This window comes from Rhinoraja longicauda, chromosome 14 (assembly GCF_053455715.1).
Source record: "Rhinoraja longicauda isolate Sanriku21f chromosome 14, sRhiLon1.1, whole genome shotgun sequence".
Taxonomy (NCBI): domain Eukaryota; kingdom Metazoa; phylum Chordata; class Chondrichthyes; order Rajiformes; family Arhynchobatidae; genus Rhinoraja; species Rhinoraja longicauda.
The window spans coordinates 10514004-10533765 of NC_135966.1; the positions used below are offsets into that span (position 1 = coordinate 10514004).

Consider the following 19762-nt stretch of genomic DNA (forward strand, 5'->3'; position numbering starts at 1 on the left):
GAAATTGCAAAGGACTCTCGAATAAATGGAAAGGAAAGTTCTAGATGGGATAAGAGAGTAAGGTCAGGGCCAATGGTGTAAGAGGGGAGGTGAATACCGAAGTTAAAGTGTTGTATTTAAATGCACGAAGTATAAAAAATAAAGTGGATGAGCTTGAGGCTCAGTTAGACATTGGCAAGTATGATGTCATGGGAATTACAGAGACATGGCTACAAGAGGACCAGGGCTGGGAACTAAATATTCACGGGTGCACAATGTATAGAAAAGACAGACAGGTGGGCAGATGGGGTGGGGTCGCTCTGTTGGTAAGGAATGATGTTCACTCCCTTGCAAGGGGTGACATAAAATCAGGAGATGTAGAATCAGTATGGATAGAAATGAGGAATTGTAAGGGTAAACAGACCCTAATGGGAGTTATCTACAGGCCCCCAAACAGTAGCCTCGACATAGGGTGCAAGTTGAATCAAGAGCTCAAATTGGCATGTCACAAATGTAATGCTACGGTAGTTATGGGAGATTTCAACATGCAGGTAGACTGGAAAAACAGGTTGGTACTGGATCCCAGGAAAGAGAGTTTGTGGAATGCCTCCAAAATGGATTCTTAGAGCCATTAGGAGGCAGTGATCACAATATGATATGTTTTACTCTACAAATTGAGAGGGAGAAGGGAAAATCGGAAGTGTCAGTATTACAGTATAGCAAAGGGGATTACAGAGGCATGAGGCAGGAGCTGGCCAGATTTGACTGGAAGGAGGCCCTAGCAGGGAAGACGGTGGAACAGCAATGGCAGGTATTCCTGGGAATAATGCAGAGGTTGCAGGATCAATTTATCCCAAAGAGGAGGAAAGATTCTAAGGGGAGTAAGAGGCACCTGTGGCTGACAAGGGAAGTCAAGGACAGCATAAAAATAAAAGAGAAGTATAACATAGCAAAGAAGAGTGGGAAGCCAGAGGATTGGGACTCTTTAAAGAGCAACAGAAGATAACTAAAAAGGCAATACGGGGAGAAAAGATGAGGTATGAGGGTAAACTAGCCAATAATATAAAGGAGGATTGTAAAAGCTATTTTAGGTATGTGAAAAGGAAAAAAAATAGTCAAGGCAAATGTGGGTCCCTTGAAGACAGAAGCAGGGGAATTTATTATGGGGAACAAGGAAATGGCAGACGAGTTGAACCGGTACTTTGGATCTGTCTTCACTAAGGAAGATACAAACAATCTCCCAGATGTTTTAATGGCCAGAGATCCTAGGGTGATGGAGGAACTGAAGGAGATTCACATTAGGCAGGAAATGGTGTTGGGTAGACTGATGGGACTGAAGGCTGATAAATCCCCAGGGCCTGATGGTCTGCATCCCAGGGTACTTAGGGAGGTGGCTCTAGAAATTGTGGATGCATTGGTGATCATTTTCCAATGTTCTATAGATTCAGGATCAGTTCCTGTGGATTGGAGGGTAGCTAATGTTATCCCACTTTTTAAGAAAGGAGGGAGAGAAAAAATGAGAAATTATAGACCAGTTAGTCTGACATCAGTGGTGGGGAAGATGCTGGAGTCAATTATAAAAGACGAAATTGCGGAGCATTTGGATAAGAGTAACATGATCGTTCTGAGTCAGCATGGATTTACGAAGGGGAAATCATGCTTGACTAATCTTCTGGAATTTTTTGAGCATGTAACTAGGAAAATTGTTTGGGGAGAACCGGTGGATGTGGTGTACCTCGACTTTCAGAAAGCCTTCGACAAGGTCCCGCATAGGAGATTAGTGGGCAAAATTAGAGCACATGGTATTGGGGGTAGGGTACTGACATGGATAGAAAATTGATTGACAGACAGAAAGCAAAGAGTGGGGATAAATGGGTCCCTTTCAGAATGGCAGGCAGTGACTAGTACGGTACCACAAGTCTCGGTGCTGGGACCACAGCTATTTACAATATACATTAATGACTTGGATGAAGGGATTAAAAGTACATTAGCAAATTTGCAGATGATACAAAGCTGGGTGGCAGTGTGAACTGTGAGGAAGATGCTATGAGGTTGCAGGGTAAGAATAGAAAGGCAGATTATTATCTAAATGGTGTCAAGTTAGGAAAAGGGGACGTACAACGAGATTTGGGTGTCCTAGTGCATCAGTCACTGAAAGGAAGCATGCAGGTACAGCAGGCAATGAAGAAAGCCAATGGAATGTTGGCCTTCATAACAAGAGCAGTTGAGTATAGGAGCAAAGAGGTCCTTCTGCAGTTGTACAGGGCCCTAGTGAGACCGCACCTGGAGTACTGTGTGCAGTTTTGGTCTCCAAATTTGAGGAAGGATATTCTTGCTATTGAGGGCGTGCAGCGAGGGTTAACTAGGTTAATTCCCGGAATGGCAGGACTGTCATATGTTGAAAGACTGGAGTGACTAGGCTTGTATACACTGGAATTTAGAAGGATGAGAGGGGATCATATCGAAACATAAAAGATTATTAAGGGTTTGGACATGTTAGAGGCAGGAAACATGTTCCCAATGTTGTGGGAGTCCAGAACCAGGGGCCACAGTTTAAGAATAAGGGGTAGGCCATTTAGAACGGAGAGGAGGAAAAACTTTTTCAGTCAGAGAGTTGTAAATCTGTAGAAGTTGTAAAGGCAGTGGAGGCCAATTCTCTGAATGTATTCAAGAGAGAGCTAGATAGAGCTCTTAATGATAGTGGAGTCAGGGCGTATGGGGAGAAGGCAGGAACGGGGTACTGATTGAGAATGATCAGCCATGATCACATTGAATGGTGGTGTTGGCTCGAAGGGCCAAATGGCCTTCTCCTGCACCTATTGTCTATTGTCTATTGTCTAAATGATCTTTCCCCCAAACATATCCAATTCCCTTTTGGAAGCTCTGATTGACTGTGTACACCACAGTAAGTGTCCAGAGCCACTCTAGACTTTAGGGATACAGCACGGAAACATATCCTTTGGCCCACCGGGTCTGTGCCGACCAGCGATCACCTTGTACACTAGTACTGTCCTATACACTAGGGACAATTTACAATTTTTACAGAAGCCAATTAACCTACAAATTACAGTACGTCTTTGGAGTGTGGGATGAAACCAGGGCACCCGGAGAGAACTCACATGATCACAGAGAGAACAATGAATCTCTGTACAGACAGCACCCGTAGTGAGGATCGAACCCACGTCTCTGGCACTGCAAGGCAGCAATGGTACCGTTGCGCCACCGTGCTGCCCCCATCACACTTACCTTCTGCAGAAGAAAGCTTTTAATCACATTCTCCTGGCTTCTTTTGCCCCCATATTTTAAATTTGCTCTCACTGCTCCTTGCCCAGTCTTTGCTCCGATGAGAACAATCCTTGCTTTTCTATTCAACCCAAGAAATAAAATACCTTATCCCCAGTCATTCTGGTCAATCTTTTCTGCATCCTCTTTTGGGCTGCTCCATCTTTGTTACACTACGATGAGCAGAATTAGATGCAAAGTTCCATTTGTGATCTAATCGGCATTTAATGGAGGTTCAACAATCACAAGTCTGAAGAAGGGTCGCACCCGACATATCGCCTATGTATGTTCCCCTGAGATGCAGCCCGATCCTCAGAGCATCCAACATTTTATGTAGGGAAGAAAACTGCAGACGCTGGTTTAAATCGAAGGTAGACACAAAATGCTGAAGTAACTCAGCGGCTCAGGCAGCATCTCTGGAGAGAAAGAATGGGTGATGTTTCGGGTCGAGACCCTTCTTCAGACTGAAGAAGGGTCTCGACCCGAAACGTCACCCATTCCTTCTCTCCAGAGATGCTGCCTGACCCGCTGAGTTACTCCAGCATTTTGTGTCTTCTTTTGTAAACCGGCATCTACATTTCCTTGTTTCTACGTTTCATAAGTTCATATTCACAAACGATAGGAGCAGAATTAGGCCATTTGGCCCATCACGTCTACTCTGTCATTCAATCATGGCTGATCTAACTCTTCCTCTTAAACCCCATTCTCCTGCCTTCTCTCCATAACCCCTGACACCACTGTGAAATCTCCTCAAGGTATGCCTATTTGGAAGAAGTTCCCCTCCTTTCTCAGATGGGTTCTGTGAGAACCTATCTCACTGCTCCCCCTGTGTGAAAAAAGGTTAGAGGAGGGGTCCCAACCCAAAACATCGCCTATCCATGTTCTTCCATATCCATGTCTATGAGCCGTGGTAGAGGGAGGGCGAAGAACAAAGGAGGACCCTGTGATTGAGGGGAAGAGCAAGGGGTCACATCCAGAACAAGGGGTCACAGTTTAAGGATAAGGGGGAAGTCTTTTAGGACCGAGATGAGAAAGGTTTTTTTAACACAGAGAGTGGTGAGTCTGTGGAATTCTCTGCCACAGAAGGTAGTTGAGGCCAGTTCATTGGCTATATTTAAGAGGGAGTTAGATGTGGCCCTTGTGGCTAAAGGGATCAGGGGGGTATGGAGAGAAGGCAGGTACGGGATACTGAGTTGGATGATCAGCCATGATCATATTGAATGGCGGTGCAGGCTCGAAGGGCCGAATGGCCTACTCCTGCACCTATTTTTTATGTTTCTATATTTCTAAGAGCAATGAAACAAAGGAGGACTGCTGTGATGGAGGGGAAGAGCAATGAAAAACGAGGATGCAACATAGGGGGACCATCGTGATGGAGCGGGAGGGGGTGGGGGCGGGGGGGAGACGGTGGGGTGGGGGCGGAGAACAAAGGAGGAGCCGGCGGGGCTACTTTGTAACGTTGTCAGCACCGTATTTGGTGACTATTTGCATACCTTGGGTATGCAAGCAAAGAATTTCACTGTGTCTTGTCGCATGTGACAATGAAGTATTCCATTCTTCACAGATGCTGTCTGATCTGACATGACTAAGGAGTTAGTGGTGGAATCTAGGAGGAGAGGAACACCCCTGTCCCCTGTCTCCATCAGGGTGTGGATGTGCAGTTTACCAGGGAGTACAAATACCTTGGAGTGCACCTGGACAGTAAACTGGACTGGTCCATGAACGCTGAGGCCCCGTACAAGAAGGGACAGAGCCGGCTCTACTTTTTGAGAAGGCTCCGCTCCTTCAATGTCTGCAGTAAGATGCTGCAGATGTTCTACCAATCGGTGGTAGCCAGTGCCGTCTTCTTTGCTGCCATGCGCTGGGGCAGCAGGACAAAGTCCACGAACGCCAACAGGATTAGCAAGCTCATCAGGAAGGCTGGCTCGGTCCAGGGGGCGGAGTTGGATTCATGGGGGGTGGTCCTGGAGGGGAGGATGCTCCTCAAACTGCGGAGCGTCCTGGACAATACAGCTCACCTCCCTCCATGACACACTGGTCAACCTGAGGAGCACCTTCAGCAACAGACTAGTCCCACCAAGATGCAGCACAGAACGCCACAGGAGATTCTTCTTCCCTGTGGCTATCAAACTGTACAACTCCTCCCCCTTCTGTCGTGGGGTAGACTGACTCCCCTCCTGCACCCTTCCCCTCTCTCCCCAATCTTTGCACATCCCCAATCTTTTCCACTCATCACTTTAATTTCATGTGTCATGTATCTTGTTCTTTTGTGACTGTTGGCAGACTAATTTAGCTCCTGGCATAAATAAAGTTCCATTGCATCACATCGCATCGTATTGTATCCACAGATGCTGTGACTTCTTTTCTAAACCAGCATCTGCAGTTCCTTGTTTTTTTATCAAACCTTCTTTGCAACTCTGTTTATGGATCCTGAGATCTGACATGCTTTTCTCCCCACCCCCTCAATTCGTTCTGTTAATTCCCAGAAAGTATGTGCTTGTACACCCAGTTTCCTCTGATCCTGTACTCATGTTTAAACAATGCTTTTAAATCCTTATTATCTCTCATTCTCTCACCAAAGTGTATCACTTCGTATTTCTCTGTAATAAACTTTATCTCGCAAGTTCGTAAGTGATAGGAGCAGAATCAAACGTATGAACTCATGAAGTCTTCTCCATCCAGTCTGTTACAGCATTTTCTATTTGTATTTCAGGTTTAATTGTATTTCAGTGACTGTCAGTAATGTAAGTTGAAGGATTACTTGCTGAAGAAGAACACTTATTTATCTTTGACTTGTGCCATTGAATCTTTTACATCTATCTAAGTGGAAAGATGGGGTTTCATTTTAATATTTTGTTTCAAAGACAACATCTCAAACAGTTTAGCTCTTCCTCCACATTGCACTGAAACACCAGCGGGGTCATATGTTTAGATGTACCACAGTTGGATTTAAAGCTCTAAACGTCTGACTTGGGAACAGTAATTACTTAAGGCTGGCAAAAATACTTGTAGGTTTGTTTTAGAGATTCAAGTGGTTTAGTTTAGTTTGTTTAGAGATAAAGTGTGGAAACCGGCCCTTTGGCCCACCAAGTCAATGCCGACCACCGATCACCTATACACTAGTTCCATCCTACACAGTAGGGACAATTTACAGCAGACGATTAACCTACAAATCTGCACGCCCTTGGGATGTGGGAGGAAACTGGAGCACCCGGAGGAGACTCACATGGTCACAGGGAGAATGTATAAACTCCATGGAGACAGCACCTGGAGTCGGATTTGAGCCCAGGACTTTGATGCAGTAACGCGATGGCCCTAACCCTTTGCCACTGTGCCGCCCCCTGTTCAAATAAATAGCGAAAATCATTAGTATAAATCTGAGCTGGCTTTAGAGTATGTACAGGGACATTTACTAAAAAGAAACATTAGATGGCAGCACACTGCAACCTAAGAGTTACTTGGATTCTTCTGGGAATTATTGAAGAATGTATTGAAATGATTTGATAAGTCCATTCATGCTTCATCAGAGATTAACATGTGATGAATAGAGCTCTGATGCTTTATTACGGAAAAGGAGAAAGGGGATGAGGAGCATTTCTTAAGTTAGAAGGTGGTGAATCTGTAGAATTCATTGCCACAGACGGCTGTGGAGGCCAAGTCAACGGATACTTTTAAAGTGGAGATTGACAGACTCTTGATTATCATCATATCATATCATATATATACAGCCGGAAACAGGCCTTTTCGGCCCTCCAAGTCCGTGCCGCCCAGTGATCCCCGTACATTAACACTATCCTACACCCACTAGGGACAATTTTTACATTTACCCAGCCAATGAACCTACATACCTGTATGTCTTTGGAGTGTGGGAGGAAACCGAAGATCTCGGAGAAAACCCACGCAGGTCACGGGGAGAACGTACAAACTCCTTACAGTGCAGCACCCGTAGTCAGGATCGAACCTGAGTCTCCGGCGATGCATTCGCTGTAAAGCAGCAACTCTACCGCTGCGCTACCGTAGTATGGGTGTCAGGGGTTACGGGGAGAAGGCAGGAGAATGGCTTTGAGAGGGAAAGATAAATCAGCCATGAATGAATTGTGGAGTAGACTTGATGGGCTGAATGGCCTAATTCTGCTCCTGTAACTTATGAACATATGAAACCAATACCGTGATAAGTACAGAGCAGTGTTTCATCAATGTTAATGAAATGTAGTATGCTCAAAAGTTGATCATTATTTTCACCATTAAAACTTAAAGACACAGCTTGGAAACAGGTCTTTTGGCCCACCAATATATTCCTTTATTTGTCCCACACCGGGGAAATTTACAGTGTTACAGCAGCAAAGTGGAAAGCAAGAGATCATTCATTATAAATAAAAATAAAGACAAGGATAAATTGTCATCAGTTTACTGTGTATTCCTTAACTGTTACTGTTGACACGTCTGCTGGGAGCAGTGCTGGTTGTGCAGTCTCACAGCAGCTGGAAGGAAGGACCTCCTATATCTCTCCTTCACGCACTTGGGGTGAAGGAGTCTCTCACTGAAGAGCTACTCAGTGCAGTGACAGTGTCCTGCATGGGGTGGGAGCCGTTGTCCAGCAGCGATGTTAACTTTGCCATCATCCTCCTCTCTCCCACCGCCTGCACTGAGTCGAGGGGGCAACCCAGGACAGAGCCGGCCTTCCTGACCAGCTTGTCAAGTCTCTTCCCCTCCGCCGCTGAGATGCTGCTGCTCCAGCAGACCACTCCTTAGAAAATGGCTGATGCAACCACCGTGTTGTAGAAGGTCCTTAGGAGTGCCCCCTGCACTCCAAAGGACCTGAGTCTCCTTAGCAGATAAAGTCTGCTCTGGCCCTTTCTGTATAGTGCATCAGTGTTTTCGGTCCAGTCCAGTTTATTGTTGAGGTAAACACCCAGATACTTATAAGAGTCCACCCTCTCGATGTCCATTCTCTGGATGTTCACCGGTGTCGGGGGGGCCTGGCTGCACCTGCGGAAATCCACCACCATCTCCCTGGTTTTCCCCGCGTTGATCCGGAGGCAGTTCCGCTGGCACCAGTCCACAAACTCCTTGATCAGTTCTCTGTACGCCCTGTCCTTGTCGCCCGTGATGCGGCCGACGATGGCAGAGTCGTCAGAGAACTTCTGTAGACAGGAGTTTGCAGAGCTGTGCCTGACGTCCGCAGTGTACAGGGTGAACAAGAATGGAGCTAGCACTGTTCCCTGCGGAACCCCTGCGCTGCAGACCACCGTGCTAGTGTACGGGGATCGCTGGTCGGCGTGGGCTGAAGGGCCTGTTTCCGCACTGTATCTCTAAACTGAACATAACATCAACAGCTGGGTACATAGAGACAGCAGCTTTGACTCCCGAATTAGAAACCAGACTTTCTGGTGCCTATCACAGTGACTGCTTGGCTCCCTTAACCATCTGACCTTTCCCTCAGCTCCTCAACAATAAGTACAAATGGATAGAACAGAAGAGTTTATTGACATTTCCTCGTTCCATGTGTTTGATTTTGCACATGTTCAGCAGCACGGCCTCTGCCAGATATTGTTTAACATGCAATGGCACTGGAATGAATGCACTGAGCAACATTAATGTGACCTTAATTTCGTTATCTGTGCAAACATTACAGGGATAAAGGAAACAAGTGATGCGAGACATGCAAGATAGACACAAAGTGCTGGAGTAACTCAGCGGGTCAGGAAGCATCTCCAGAGAAAATGGACAGGTTAATGTTTCGGGGTGGAACCCTCACTTACTTCACAGTGATGTTAATTGGATCACATAGGAAGAGTTAAGTAGAATCAGATATCTTACAAAAGTATAGCTGTAATGTTAAAAATGATTGCTGAACTGCGTTGGCCAGAAGTGATTTTTTTTTTAACCTGCTTTCCATCTAAAATAAAATCAATAAATGCTGGAAACATACAGCAAATTAGGCAGCAACTGTAGAAAGGGAAACAGGTTTAATATTCTAACTCTCTTCATTAGTCCCAGACCTGAAACTGTAATGTAGAACATAGAACAGTACAGCACAGGAACAGGCCCTTCAGCCCACAAGATCATATAGCAATCTATGCGTGGTCCATATCCTTCCATTACCTGCATATCCCTGCGCCTATCCAAACACCTCTCAGCTACCACTGTCATAGCTGCCTACACCACGAGCAAGTTCCAGGCACCCACCACCTTCTGTTTTCAATTCCACAAATACTGCTGGATGTTCCTTGCATTTTCCGGTATAATTTCACTATATTCAGAGGACTGAGAGAGGGGTGATGAGACCCGCCTCACTACATATAACCTTAAAGCTGTGAACCCTTAGTATTTGACATTTCCACCCTGGGAAGAAGTTACTCACTGTCCACCCTATCTACACCTCTCATAACTTTATGTTCAAATCGTCGTATATACAGAAGGTCAGAAGTGATAGGAGCAGAATTAGGCCATTCGGCTCATCAATACACCATTCTATCATGGCTGATCCATCTCGCCCTCCTAACCCCATTCTCCCCTGCCATCTCCCCATAACCCCTGACCCCTGTACTAATCAAGAATCTATCTATCACTGCCTTAAAAATATCCATTGACCACAGCTTTCTGTGGCAAAGAATTCCATAGATTCACCACCTTCTGACTTAAAGAAATTCATAGAAACATAGAAAGTAGGCAATTCTGCCCTTCGAGCTGATTCTGGCCGATCATCCAGAATCAGTACCTCGTTCCCGATTTCTCCCCATATCCCTTGATTCCGTTATCCCGAAGAGCTATATCTAACTTTCTCTTGAAAACATCCAGTGAATTGGTCTCCACTGCTTTCTGTGGCAGAGAATTCCACAGACTCACAACTCTCTGGGTGAAAATGTTTTTCCTCATCTCAGTCCTAAATGGCCTACCCCTTATTCTTAAACTGTGACCCCTGGTTCTGGACTCTTTCAACATGTAGAACATTTTTCCTGCATCTAGCCTGTCCAATCCCTTAAGAATTTTGTATGTTTCAATATGATCCCCTCTCATCCTTCTAAATTCCAGTGAATATAAGCCCAGTCGATACATTCTTTCATCATATGTCAGTTCCGCCATCCCGGGAATTAACCTGGTGAACCTACACTGCATTCCCTCCATGGCAAGAATGTCCTTCCTCAAATTAGGAGACCAAAGCTGCACACAGTACTCCAGGTCTCACCAGGGCCCTGTACAACTGCAGTAGGACCTCCTAGCTCCGAGACTCAAATCCTCTCGCCATTAGCTTTCTTCACTGCCTGCTGTACCTGCATTCTTACTTTCAGTGACTGATGTACCTATGTCTCGTTGCACCTCCCCTTCTCCTAATCTGACACCATTCAGATAATAATCTGCTTTCTTGTTCTTGCCACTAAATTATTAAATTAGACTGCATCTGCCATGCATCTACCCACTCACCCAACCTATCCAAGTCACCCTGCAGACTCATAACATCCTCATCGTAGCTCACACTGCCACCAAGCTTTGTGTCATCCGCAACTTGGAGATGTCATATTTAATTCCCTCGTCTAAATTATTAATATATATTGTAAATAACTGGGGTCCCAGCACCGAGCCTTGCGGCACCCCACTAGTCACTGCCTGCCATTCTGAAAAGGACCCATTAATTCCTACTCTTTGCTTCATGTCTGCCAACCAGTTCTCTATCCATGTCAATACCCTACCCTCAATACCATGTGCTCTAATTTTGCCCACTAATCTCTTGTGTGGGACCTTGTCAAAGGCTTTTTGAAAGTCCAGATACATCACATCCACTGGCTCTCCCTTATCCATTCCACTTGTTATATCCTCGAAAAATTCCAGAAGATTAGTCATGCATGATTTCCCCTTCATAAATTCATGCTGACTTTGACCGTTCCTGTCACTGCTTTCCAAATGCACTGCTATAACATCTTTAACAATTGACTCCAGCATCTTCCCCACTATCGCTGTAAGGCTAACTGGTCTATAATTCCCCGTTTTCTCTCTCCCTCCTTTCTTAAAAAGTGGGGTTACATTGGCTACTCTCCAGACCATAGGAACTGACCCAGTTCATTAGAAAATTATCACCAGTGCATCCACGATTTCTAGGGTCACCCCCTTGAGTACTCTGGGATGCAGACCACCAGGCCCTGGGTCTGAAGAAGGGTCTCGACCCGAAACGTCACCCATTCCCTCTCTCCTAGATTCTGCCTGAACTGCTGAGTTACTCCAGCATTTTTTGATACCTTCGACTTATACCAGCATCTGCAGTTATTTTCCTACACCAGGCCCTGGAGATTTATCTGCCTTCAGTCCCAGCAGTTTATCTAACACCATTTCCTGACTAATGTGGGTTCTCTTCAGTTCCTCCCTCCCGATCCCCTACTATTTCTGGGCTAGTGGTTCTGTCTTCATTAAGGTAGACACAAACAAAGTGGTCATTGAACTGTTCTGCCATTTCTTTGTTTCCCATTATAAATTCACCTGTCTCTGATTGTAAGGGAATTTCATTTGTCTTCACTAATCTTTTCCTTTTTACATATCTAAAGAAGCTTTTACAGTTTTTAAAAATATTCCCCGCAAGCTTTCTTTCATTCTCTCCCCCCCCTCTTAATTAACCCCTTTGTCCTCGTCTGTTGAGTTCTAAATTTCACCCAGTCCTCATGTTTACTGCTTTCTCTGGCCAATTTATATGCCTTTTCCTTTCTATTCACATCCATTCTATCCAAGTCCTTCACTATTCGGTACGTTTCAATGAGTAGCCACTTATTCTTCTTAACCAGCGAGTAGAAGCCCAGTGCCTTCAAACGCTTATCATACAAGTAATCTATGTCTCGCCTTTGAGTAGCGTTTGTGTGCTGGAGGCAAATGAATTGAAATTCATTCTCCTGTCATGCCTCTAATCTTGAAAAATCACACAAGTTCAAACGACTGTTCAAAATCCCGAGGGGAATAGATCGGGTTGATGCACAGAGTCTCTTGCCCGGAGTAGGTGAATCGAGGACCAGAGGGCATAGGTTTAAGGTGAAGGGGAAAAGATTTAATAGGAATCTGAGGGGTAACTTTTTCGCACAAAGGGTGGTGGGTGCATGGAACGAGCTGCCGGAGGAGGTAATTGAGGCTAGGACTATCGCATCGTTTAAGAAACAGTTGGACAGGTACGTGGATATGACAGGTTTGGAGGGATGTGGGCCAAACGCAGGCAGGTGGGACTGGTGTAGCTTGGACATGTTGGCCGGTGTGGGCAAGTTGGGCCGAAGGGCCTGTTTCCGCGCTATGATTATTTTCCCGAAATGAAACGCTTTCTACTCTGAAGTACTGTACAATACCGCTGAAAGAATTCAGTGTTCGTACGAGTTTTTTTCCAACCATTTCTTAAACTTTGTTTGATAAATCGAAAGAATCGAACGCTTTCCCGAGCATTTCATTGCAAATTCTTAAATGCCGCTGTATTTACACGTAGCGGATGGTGTGGTGTGCAAATCAGAAGGAATGGGGGGTAAAACGCATCTCTAACGAGGGCGGTGCAGCAGCGTTGCCCGGGACACAAAGCATTCTCCCTCCAACGCACGGTTTCGCTTCCCCTCGCATAGTAAGGGAAGCAAATACAACACTTTCTCACATTTATTTTCCTTAATTCGCCCTTTACAGAAGGAAGCCTCTACCTACAAGACAATCCAAGCGCTCAAAATATATTTTTTTAAAACACAATTACTTCTGCACACAAATAGATTAAGAGTGTATATTTTAATAAACCTCACTGTCTGGTAATGAAATACAAAAATATCAAATCCCACTTTTATTGAAACAAACACTCCCCCCTCCAACCCCCCCCCCCCCCCCACTCACCCTCCCCCCACACCCCCCCCCCCCCCCCCCCCCCCCACACCCCTTGTCTCCTTGTCATTCGGTCGCTTGGTGGAGTTTTCTGCACAGTTGTGAGACGGATGTTTGTAGACTGGTCGCGAAGCCTCCAGACTCGGATGGTTTGTCCGGGCGTTTCGTGAAGCAACATCTTACCACGATAGTAACATACGACTTTGGGCGATGAATCTGTCTCTGGGGAAAGCGCAGCCACGGAGCACGATGCCTCTGGACGTCCTACCTACTCCCTGTCAAGGATAGGAACGAGTGAAAGATTACATAACCTTAGTACTTTAGAGATACAGCGCGGAAACAGCCCCTTCGGCCCACCGAGACCCAGCACTGTTCTACGCTCAAGGATCAATTCACAATTTGAACCGAAGCCGATTAACCTCGACATATTTGCAAAATGTGTGCAAGGAAACCGTGGCACCCGGAGAAAACCCACGCGGTCACGGGGTACAAACGCCGTACAGACAGCACCCGTAGACAGGATCGAACCCGGGTCTTTGGCGTTGCGAGGCAGCAGCTTCTACCGCTGCGCCACTGTGCCGCCCAAGATTACGTGGCTTTAATAAATTAAATCAGTTCGGATGTCATGTTACAGAGTATTTAAAGAAGGCACGCTAGTGTAGAGGCTGGACACCAGAAGGGGAAACGAAATGCTCAAAGAGTCAGTAACTCGGGCATGTGGGGTGAGGGTTGATGGAATATCAAGACTTTTATTAAACTCTAAATCAAGTCATCTTTTCCACCCCCTGCTCTTCCCCACCGCCACAGCGTTCAAGGCAATGAAGGAGTTTGTCTACCAGAACCCCAAGCCGTTTAGCAAACTGCTAGGAGGGAACCTATCGGAGCTGTGGTCTTGCCGCGCAGGATATACTGTAATCATTTAATTTCTTATAGACTGGAGCTCAATATTAGGCGCCAGCTTAGACTATCGACAATAGACAATAGGTGCAGGAGGAGGCCATTCGGCCCTTCGAGCCAGCACCACCATTCAATGTGATCATGGCTGATCATTCTCAATCAGTACCCCGTTCCTGCCTTCTCCCCATACCCCCTGACTCCGCTATCCTTAAGACTCTATCTGGCTCTCTCTTGAATGCATTCAGAGAATTTGCCTCCACTGCCTTCTGAGGCAGAGAATTCCACAGATTCACAACTCTCTGGCTGAAAAAGTTTTTCCTCATCTCCAACATTGGGAACATGTTTCCTGCCTCTAACGTGTCCAACCCCTTAATAATCTTATACGTTTCGATAAGATTCCCTCTCATCCTTCTAAAGTCCAGTGTATACAAGCCCAGTCGCTCCAGTCTTTCCACATACGACAGTCCCGCCATTCCGGGAATTAACCTAGTAAACCTACGCTGCACGCCCTCAATAGCAAGAATATCCTTCCTCAAATTTGGAGACCAAAACTGCACACAGTACTCCAGGTGCGGTCTCACTAGGGCCCTGTACAACTGCAGAAGTCATAGCGTCATACAGTGATACAGCGGGGAGCAGGCCATTCGGCCCAACTTTCTCACACCGATCAATATGCCCCATCCACACTAGTCCCACCTGTCCGCGTCTGCCCCATATCCCTCCAAATCCATCCTATCCATGTACCTGTCCAAATGCTTCTTAAACATTGCGATGGTACCTACAATATTACAGCTCAATATTAGGTGCCCGTTTAGACCATAGTCCAACATTAGGCGCCCGCTTCGGCCAAAGCTCAATAGAAGGCGCTTGCATAGACCAGCGCTAACTTTTTAGCCGCCCGCTAACACGATAGGTCAACATTAGACCAGCAACGTCACCCATCCTTTTCCTCCGGAGATGCTGCCTGACCCGCCGAATTACTCCAGCATGTTGTGTCTAACTCTGGGTAATAACCAGCATCTGCAGTTCCTTATTTCTACGCAATGTCAGCATTAATCTTGGTTTCACACCCAGTGCATGTTGAAACGACTTTTCTCCCTCCAGTTCAGTGGGAAAGATTCGAACCAACAATGTGTCGGTAAGGGATATGACCCCAAATGATATATTTCCAACAGACAGGCACAAGAGCGATGACGCTCTACCAACGGACCGACATCCACGGAGCAACCCCCCCCTCCCCCCCCCACTTCCCCTCCACCTTCCCAGTTCTCCCACTGTCCTCCTGTCTCCAACTACATCCTTTCTCTGTCCCACCCCCTCCCCTGACATCAGTCTGAAGAAGGGTCTCGACCCGAAACGTCACCCATTCCTTCTCTCCTGAGATGCTGCCTGACCCGCTGAGTTACTCCAACATTTTGTGATACCCACGGAGCAAGTCCCTTACCTCACCATGACTTGAACTTGCCTTTCTCTGCCCCTATAAGGCCGTAGGTGATAGGAGCAGAATTAGGCCATTCGGCACATCAAGTCCACTCCGCCATTCAATCATGGTTGATCTATCTCTCCCATTCTCCTGCCTTCTCCCCATAACCCCTGACACCGGTACTAATCAATCATGAGATCTTACTCTTCATGGAAGTAGATCCAGGACTGGGAGCAGCAGCGCGTCGAGACACGATTATAAGGAACAGTTGGACCTCTCGAAGGTAGACGCAACATGCTGGGGTAACTCAGCGGGTCAGGCAGCATCTCTGGAGAGAAGGAATGGGTGACGTGTCGGGTCGAGACCCTTCTTCGATTGGATTACACTAATTGGATTAGACTAATTAACAGGGGCTACCTTTCCACCATTCAACCCATTGCTGATATTTAGGATGCGTCGAGGGAACAATCTCGTAACAACGACAATATGTAGAAACAGCGAATTACTGTTTCTGGGGGGAAGAAAATCAGTACAGTTCCGTGGCGGCAGGACTGTGTGTCGGTCGAGTTGCTGCCTTACAGCGCCAGAGACTCTGGTCCAATCCTAACTTCGGGTGCTGTCTGTATGGAGTTTGGACGGAGTGGGTTTTCTCCGGAGCTCCCCCCCCCCCCCCCCCCCCCCACCCCCAACACCCACACACGGCTTGTAGGTAAAAGTTGTGAAATTGTCCCTCGTGTGTTAGTATTAGCTGGCGCGGCGCGGACTCAGTCGGTCGAAGGGACTGTATTTCACCGTCGTATCTAAACTAAAGTTAGATCCCAGGTTGTCCGAGTCGCAGAATAACTCACACTGTGCCACCAAGTACAATGCGGTTTCGCCATTGATTAACCCAATAGCCCGTGGAAATATTTTTTCAATGAACAGGGTCTCTCCGTTTCTGTTTCTTTAAAAAAATAATGCGAAAGTTTCTTTATTCGGGATATGTATGCCATTGGCAAAGCCAACGTTCATTGTCCGTGTCTAATTGTCCGACAGGGGCTTTCTCGAGCGCCTACGGTCATGTTAGAAACATAGAAACAGACAAATAGGTGCAGGAGGAGGCCATTCGGCCCTTCGAGCCAGCACCGCCATTCAATGTGATCATGGCTGATAATCTAAAATCGGTATCCCGTTCCTGCTTTCTCCCCATACCCCTAAGAGCTAAATCTAAAGCTAAAGTTAAATGTAACAAAAAAATGTCTGATTCATCCCATGGAGTATTACTTCATTACTTCAGTTTGGAAGTTTAAATTAACCTAATTACCGTGGCTCTGGGGTTGTTTTTTAATCACAAAACTTTCAAATATCTCATGCTGCATGCCTTTAGTGCATTTGCTCCTTGTACCTTTTCATATCTCTCGTTTTCCTCTCCCCTGACTCTCAGTCTGAAGAAGGGTCTCGACCCGAAACGTCGCCCATTCCTTTTCTCCAGAGATGCTGCCTGTCCCGCTGAGTTTAGTTCAAGATGGACACACAAAAAAAAGCTGGAGTAACACCCAGCATCTCTGGGGAAAAGGGATAGGCGAGGTTTGGGGTGGTGGCCCTTCTTCAGTTTAGTTTAGAGATAGAGGCCTCACCGAGTCCGCACCGACCAGCGATCCCCGCACATTAACACTACCCTGGGGACAAGTTACAATCTTCACCGAAGCCAATTAACCTACAAACTTGAACGTCTTTGGAATGTGGGAGGAAACCGGAGCGCCCGGAGAAAAGCCATACAGTCACAAGGAGAATGTACAAGGGGAATCTACAATCTCTGTACAGACAGCACCCGTAGTCAGAATCGAACCCGGGTCTCTGGCGCTGTAAGGCAGCAACTCTACCGCTGCGCCACCGTGCCGCCGTCTCCAAACATCCGAGATTACAGATATCAGCGCATTTGATAACGCGATTACTTGAAACAGAATCGAGGTTTAACGAGCTGAGACACAAAGTACTGGAGTAACTCAGCGGGTCAGGCAGCATCTGTGGAGAACATGGATAGGTGACCTTGCGTGTCGGGACCTTCAGAATGAATAGCAATCTTACTGCTTGCTTGCATTTTTATTAGAAGGGAAGGGGGGCCGAGAGGAAAACGTAGCACAGAGCTAACAAGTAACGAAAACAGACCGCGTTGGCGACGGTCGTTTCAAATGTTCACCTACAACTCGCGTCTCTATTTCAATTCCAAACTATCATTTGAAAACGCTGGCGTTTTTCCAGTAACTGACATATAAACCCGATGCCGAGTGGCAGAGTAACTTACTCGGACGGTAACCTCCATTTGGTGAATTGGTCCAGTAGTTTCGTGGTGCTGGTTAGTTTGGGATGAAGGCAATATTGTTTTCCGCCGGACCGACCCGTGGTGATGCTGCAAAAATAAAGTGCACAGGACGAGAAAGTTACGGGTGCTTCGAAAGCGTCACGGGCAGAATTGAACAAACTTTACTTTGATAAGAAACAAATCGTCCAAAGTTCCGATGTACTCACTAGACCATTTTCTCTTTACAGAAAGGATATCGCGCTTTCATTTCGACCTTCTGAACGTCCTTGTAACTCAGTTTCGGTCTCTTCCGAATGCACCTGCATTTATAAGCTGCAGTAAAAGGGCAAAGACAAGACACAAAATGATGGAGTAACTCAGCGGGACAGGCAGCATTTCTGGATGGAAGGAATGGGTGACGTTTCTGGTCGAGACCCTTCTTCAGACTGAGAGTCAGGGGAGAGGGAGTTACAGAGATAAGGAGAATACGGTGTGAAAACCAGTCATCAAAGTGGACGTGGTTGGATGAAAATGTAGAATTGGCCATTGTTAGGTTGGGGAAGGTGACAACGAAGCAGACAGAGATAACATTTAATCAGGGGGACGGACAGGCTGGTCGGAGAACTGGGAAGCGGGAGGGATGGAGAGAGAGAGGGAAAGCAAAGGTTATTTGAAGTTAGAGATGTCAATATTCATACCGCTGGGGTGGGTGTGAGCTGCCCAAGCGAAAAAGCGTCCGCGTTACACCTCAAAAGAGACAGCGAACTAAGAAACGCTCCGCGCTACAACCGCACCTTGTCGAGGGGGTTTGGGAGGTTTGGAAGCCGGTGTTTACATAACACATTTCCATACGTTTCCAATGTAACTTTCACGCGTTTTATAGTGGTATGAGAAAATGTTATACCGATGTTTATAAAAAATAATTTGAGTAATCAGTGCGATATGGGCCAAACGCGGGCAAATGGGACTAAACATAAGGAGCTGCAGATGCTGGCTTGCAAAAAAAAAAGATACAAAGTGCTGGAATAACTTATCGGGCCAGGCAGCATCTCAGGAGAAGGGGTACAGGTGACGTTTCGGGTGGGGACCCCTTGTTCAAATGGGACTGGCTTAGATGGGGTCGGACGGAGGAGTTGGGCCGAACGGCCTGTTTCCGCGATGTGTGTGACTTCATACTATTGGAGATCTTGGAAGTGGGGAATTCATGGCGAGGGGGGGGGGATCTTGCAATGGGAAAGGATTCCTGGCGAATGGATCTTGGAAATGGGGAATTCCTGGCGAAGGGGGTCTTGGAATGGGAAAGGATTCCTGGCGAAGGGGGTCTTGGAATGGGAAAGGATTCCTGGCGAAGGGGGTCTTGGAATGGGAAAGGATTCCTGGCGAAGGGGGTCTTGGAATGGGAAAGGATTCCTGGCGAAGGGGGTCTTGGAATGGGAAAGGATTCCTGGCGAAGGGGATCTTGGAAGTGGGGAATTCCTGGCGAAGGGGATCTTGGAAGTGGGGAATGATTCACGGCGAAGTGGGGTCTTGGAAAAGCGGTAGGGGTCGGCAGGGGGGAAGTGGCGACGGCGGGTCAACTTACCGTCCACATCAATGGAACAAATCACCAGGACCAGGAGCAGTAAGATAGCGCTGAGCATACCCCTCATGGCAATGCTGCAAGTGACTGACCGACGCGTCAGGCAGGCGATGCTGGAAGGCTGTAAATACTCTTCCACTGCACACTAGGATTGTGAGCGACTCGGCTCCTGCGCCTCTGGTTTATACCCAAGTATCATGAATATGCATGACAATCCGGCCAATCATAGTTTGTTACCTAAGGACCGAGGGAGGGGAGAGACAGAGAGAGGGAGAGGGGGAGGGAGAGAGAGAGAGAGAGAGAGAGAGAGAGGGAGGGGGGCGTGAGTGAGAAAGAGAGAGAGAGAGAGAGAGAGAGAGGGAGGGAGGGAGGGAGGGAGCAGAGACGAGGAGAAGGGGAGAGGGAAGGGGGAAGCGGGTAGGTGTCCTAACAGAGGAGATGACTTAGATCAAGTGAAGGACCTGTGTCTGAAAAAGGGTCTCAACCCGAAACGTCA

General features: G+C 46.8%; 1 protein-coding gene across 1 annotated transcript; it reads right to left on the bottom strand.

Moving 5' to 3' along the window:
• Positions 1-13135: 13135 nt before the first annotated feature.
• cxcl14 (chemokine (C-X-C motif) ligand 14) lies at positions 13136-19515 on the bottom strand. The gene is made up of 4 exons (XM_078411073.1): positions 19270-19515; positions 17915-18020; positions 17691-17795; positions 13136-13361 (listed from the first exon to the last, which is right to left on the bottom strand). The coding sequence occupies exons 1-4, from the start codon at positions 19334-19336 to the stop codon at positions 13355-13357; spliced, it is 285 nt and encodes a 94-aa protein (XP_078267199.1). The 5' UTR covers positions 19337-19515; the 3' UTR covers positions 13136-13354.
• Between the last annotated feature and the right edge of the window lie 247 nt (positions 19516-19762).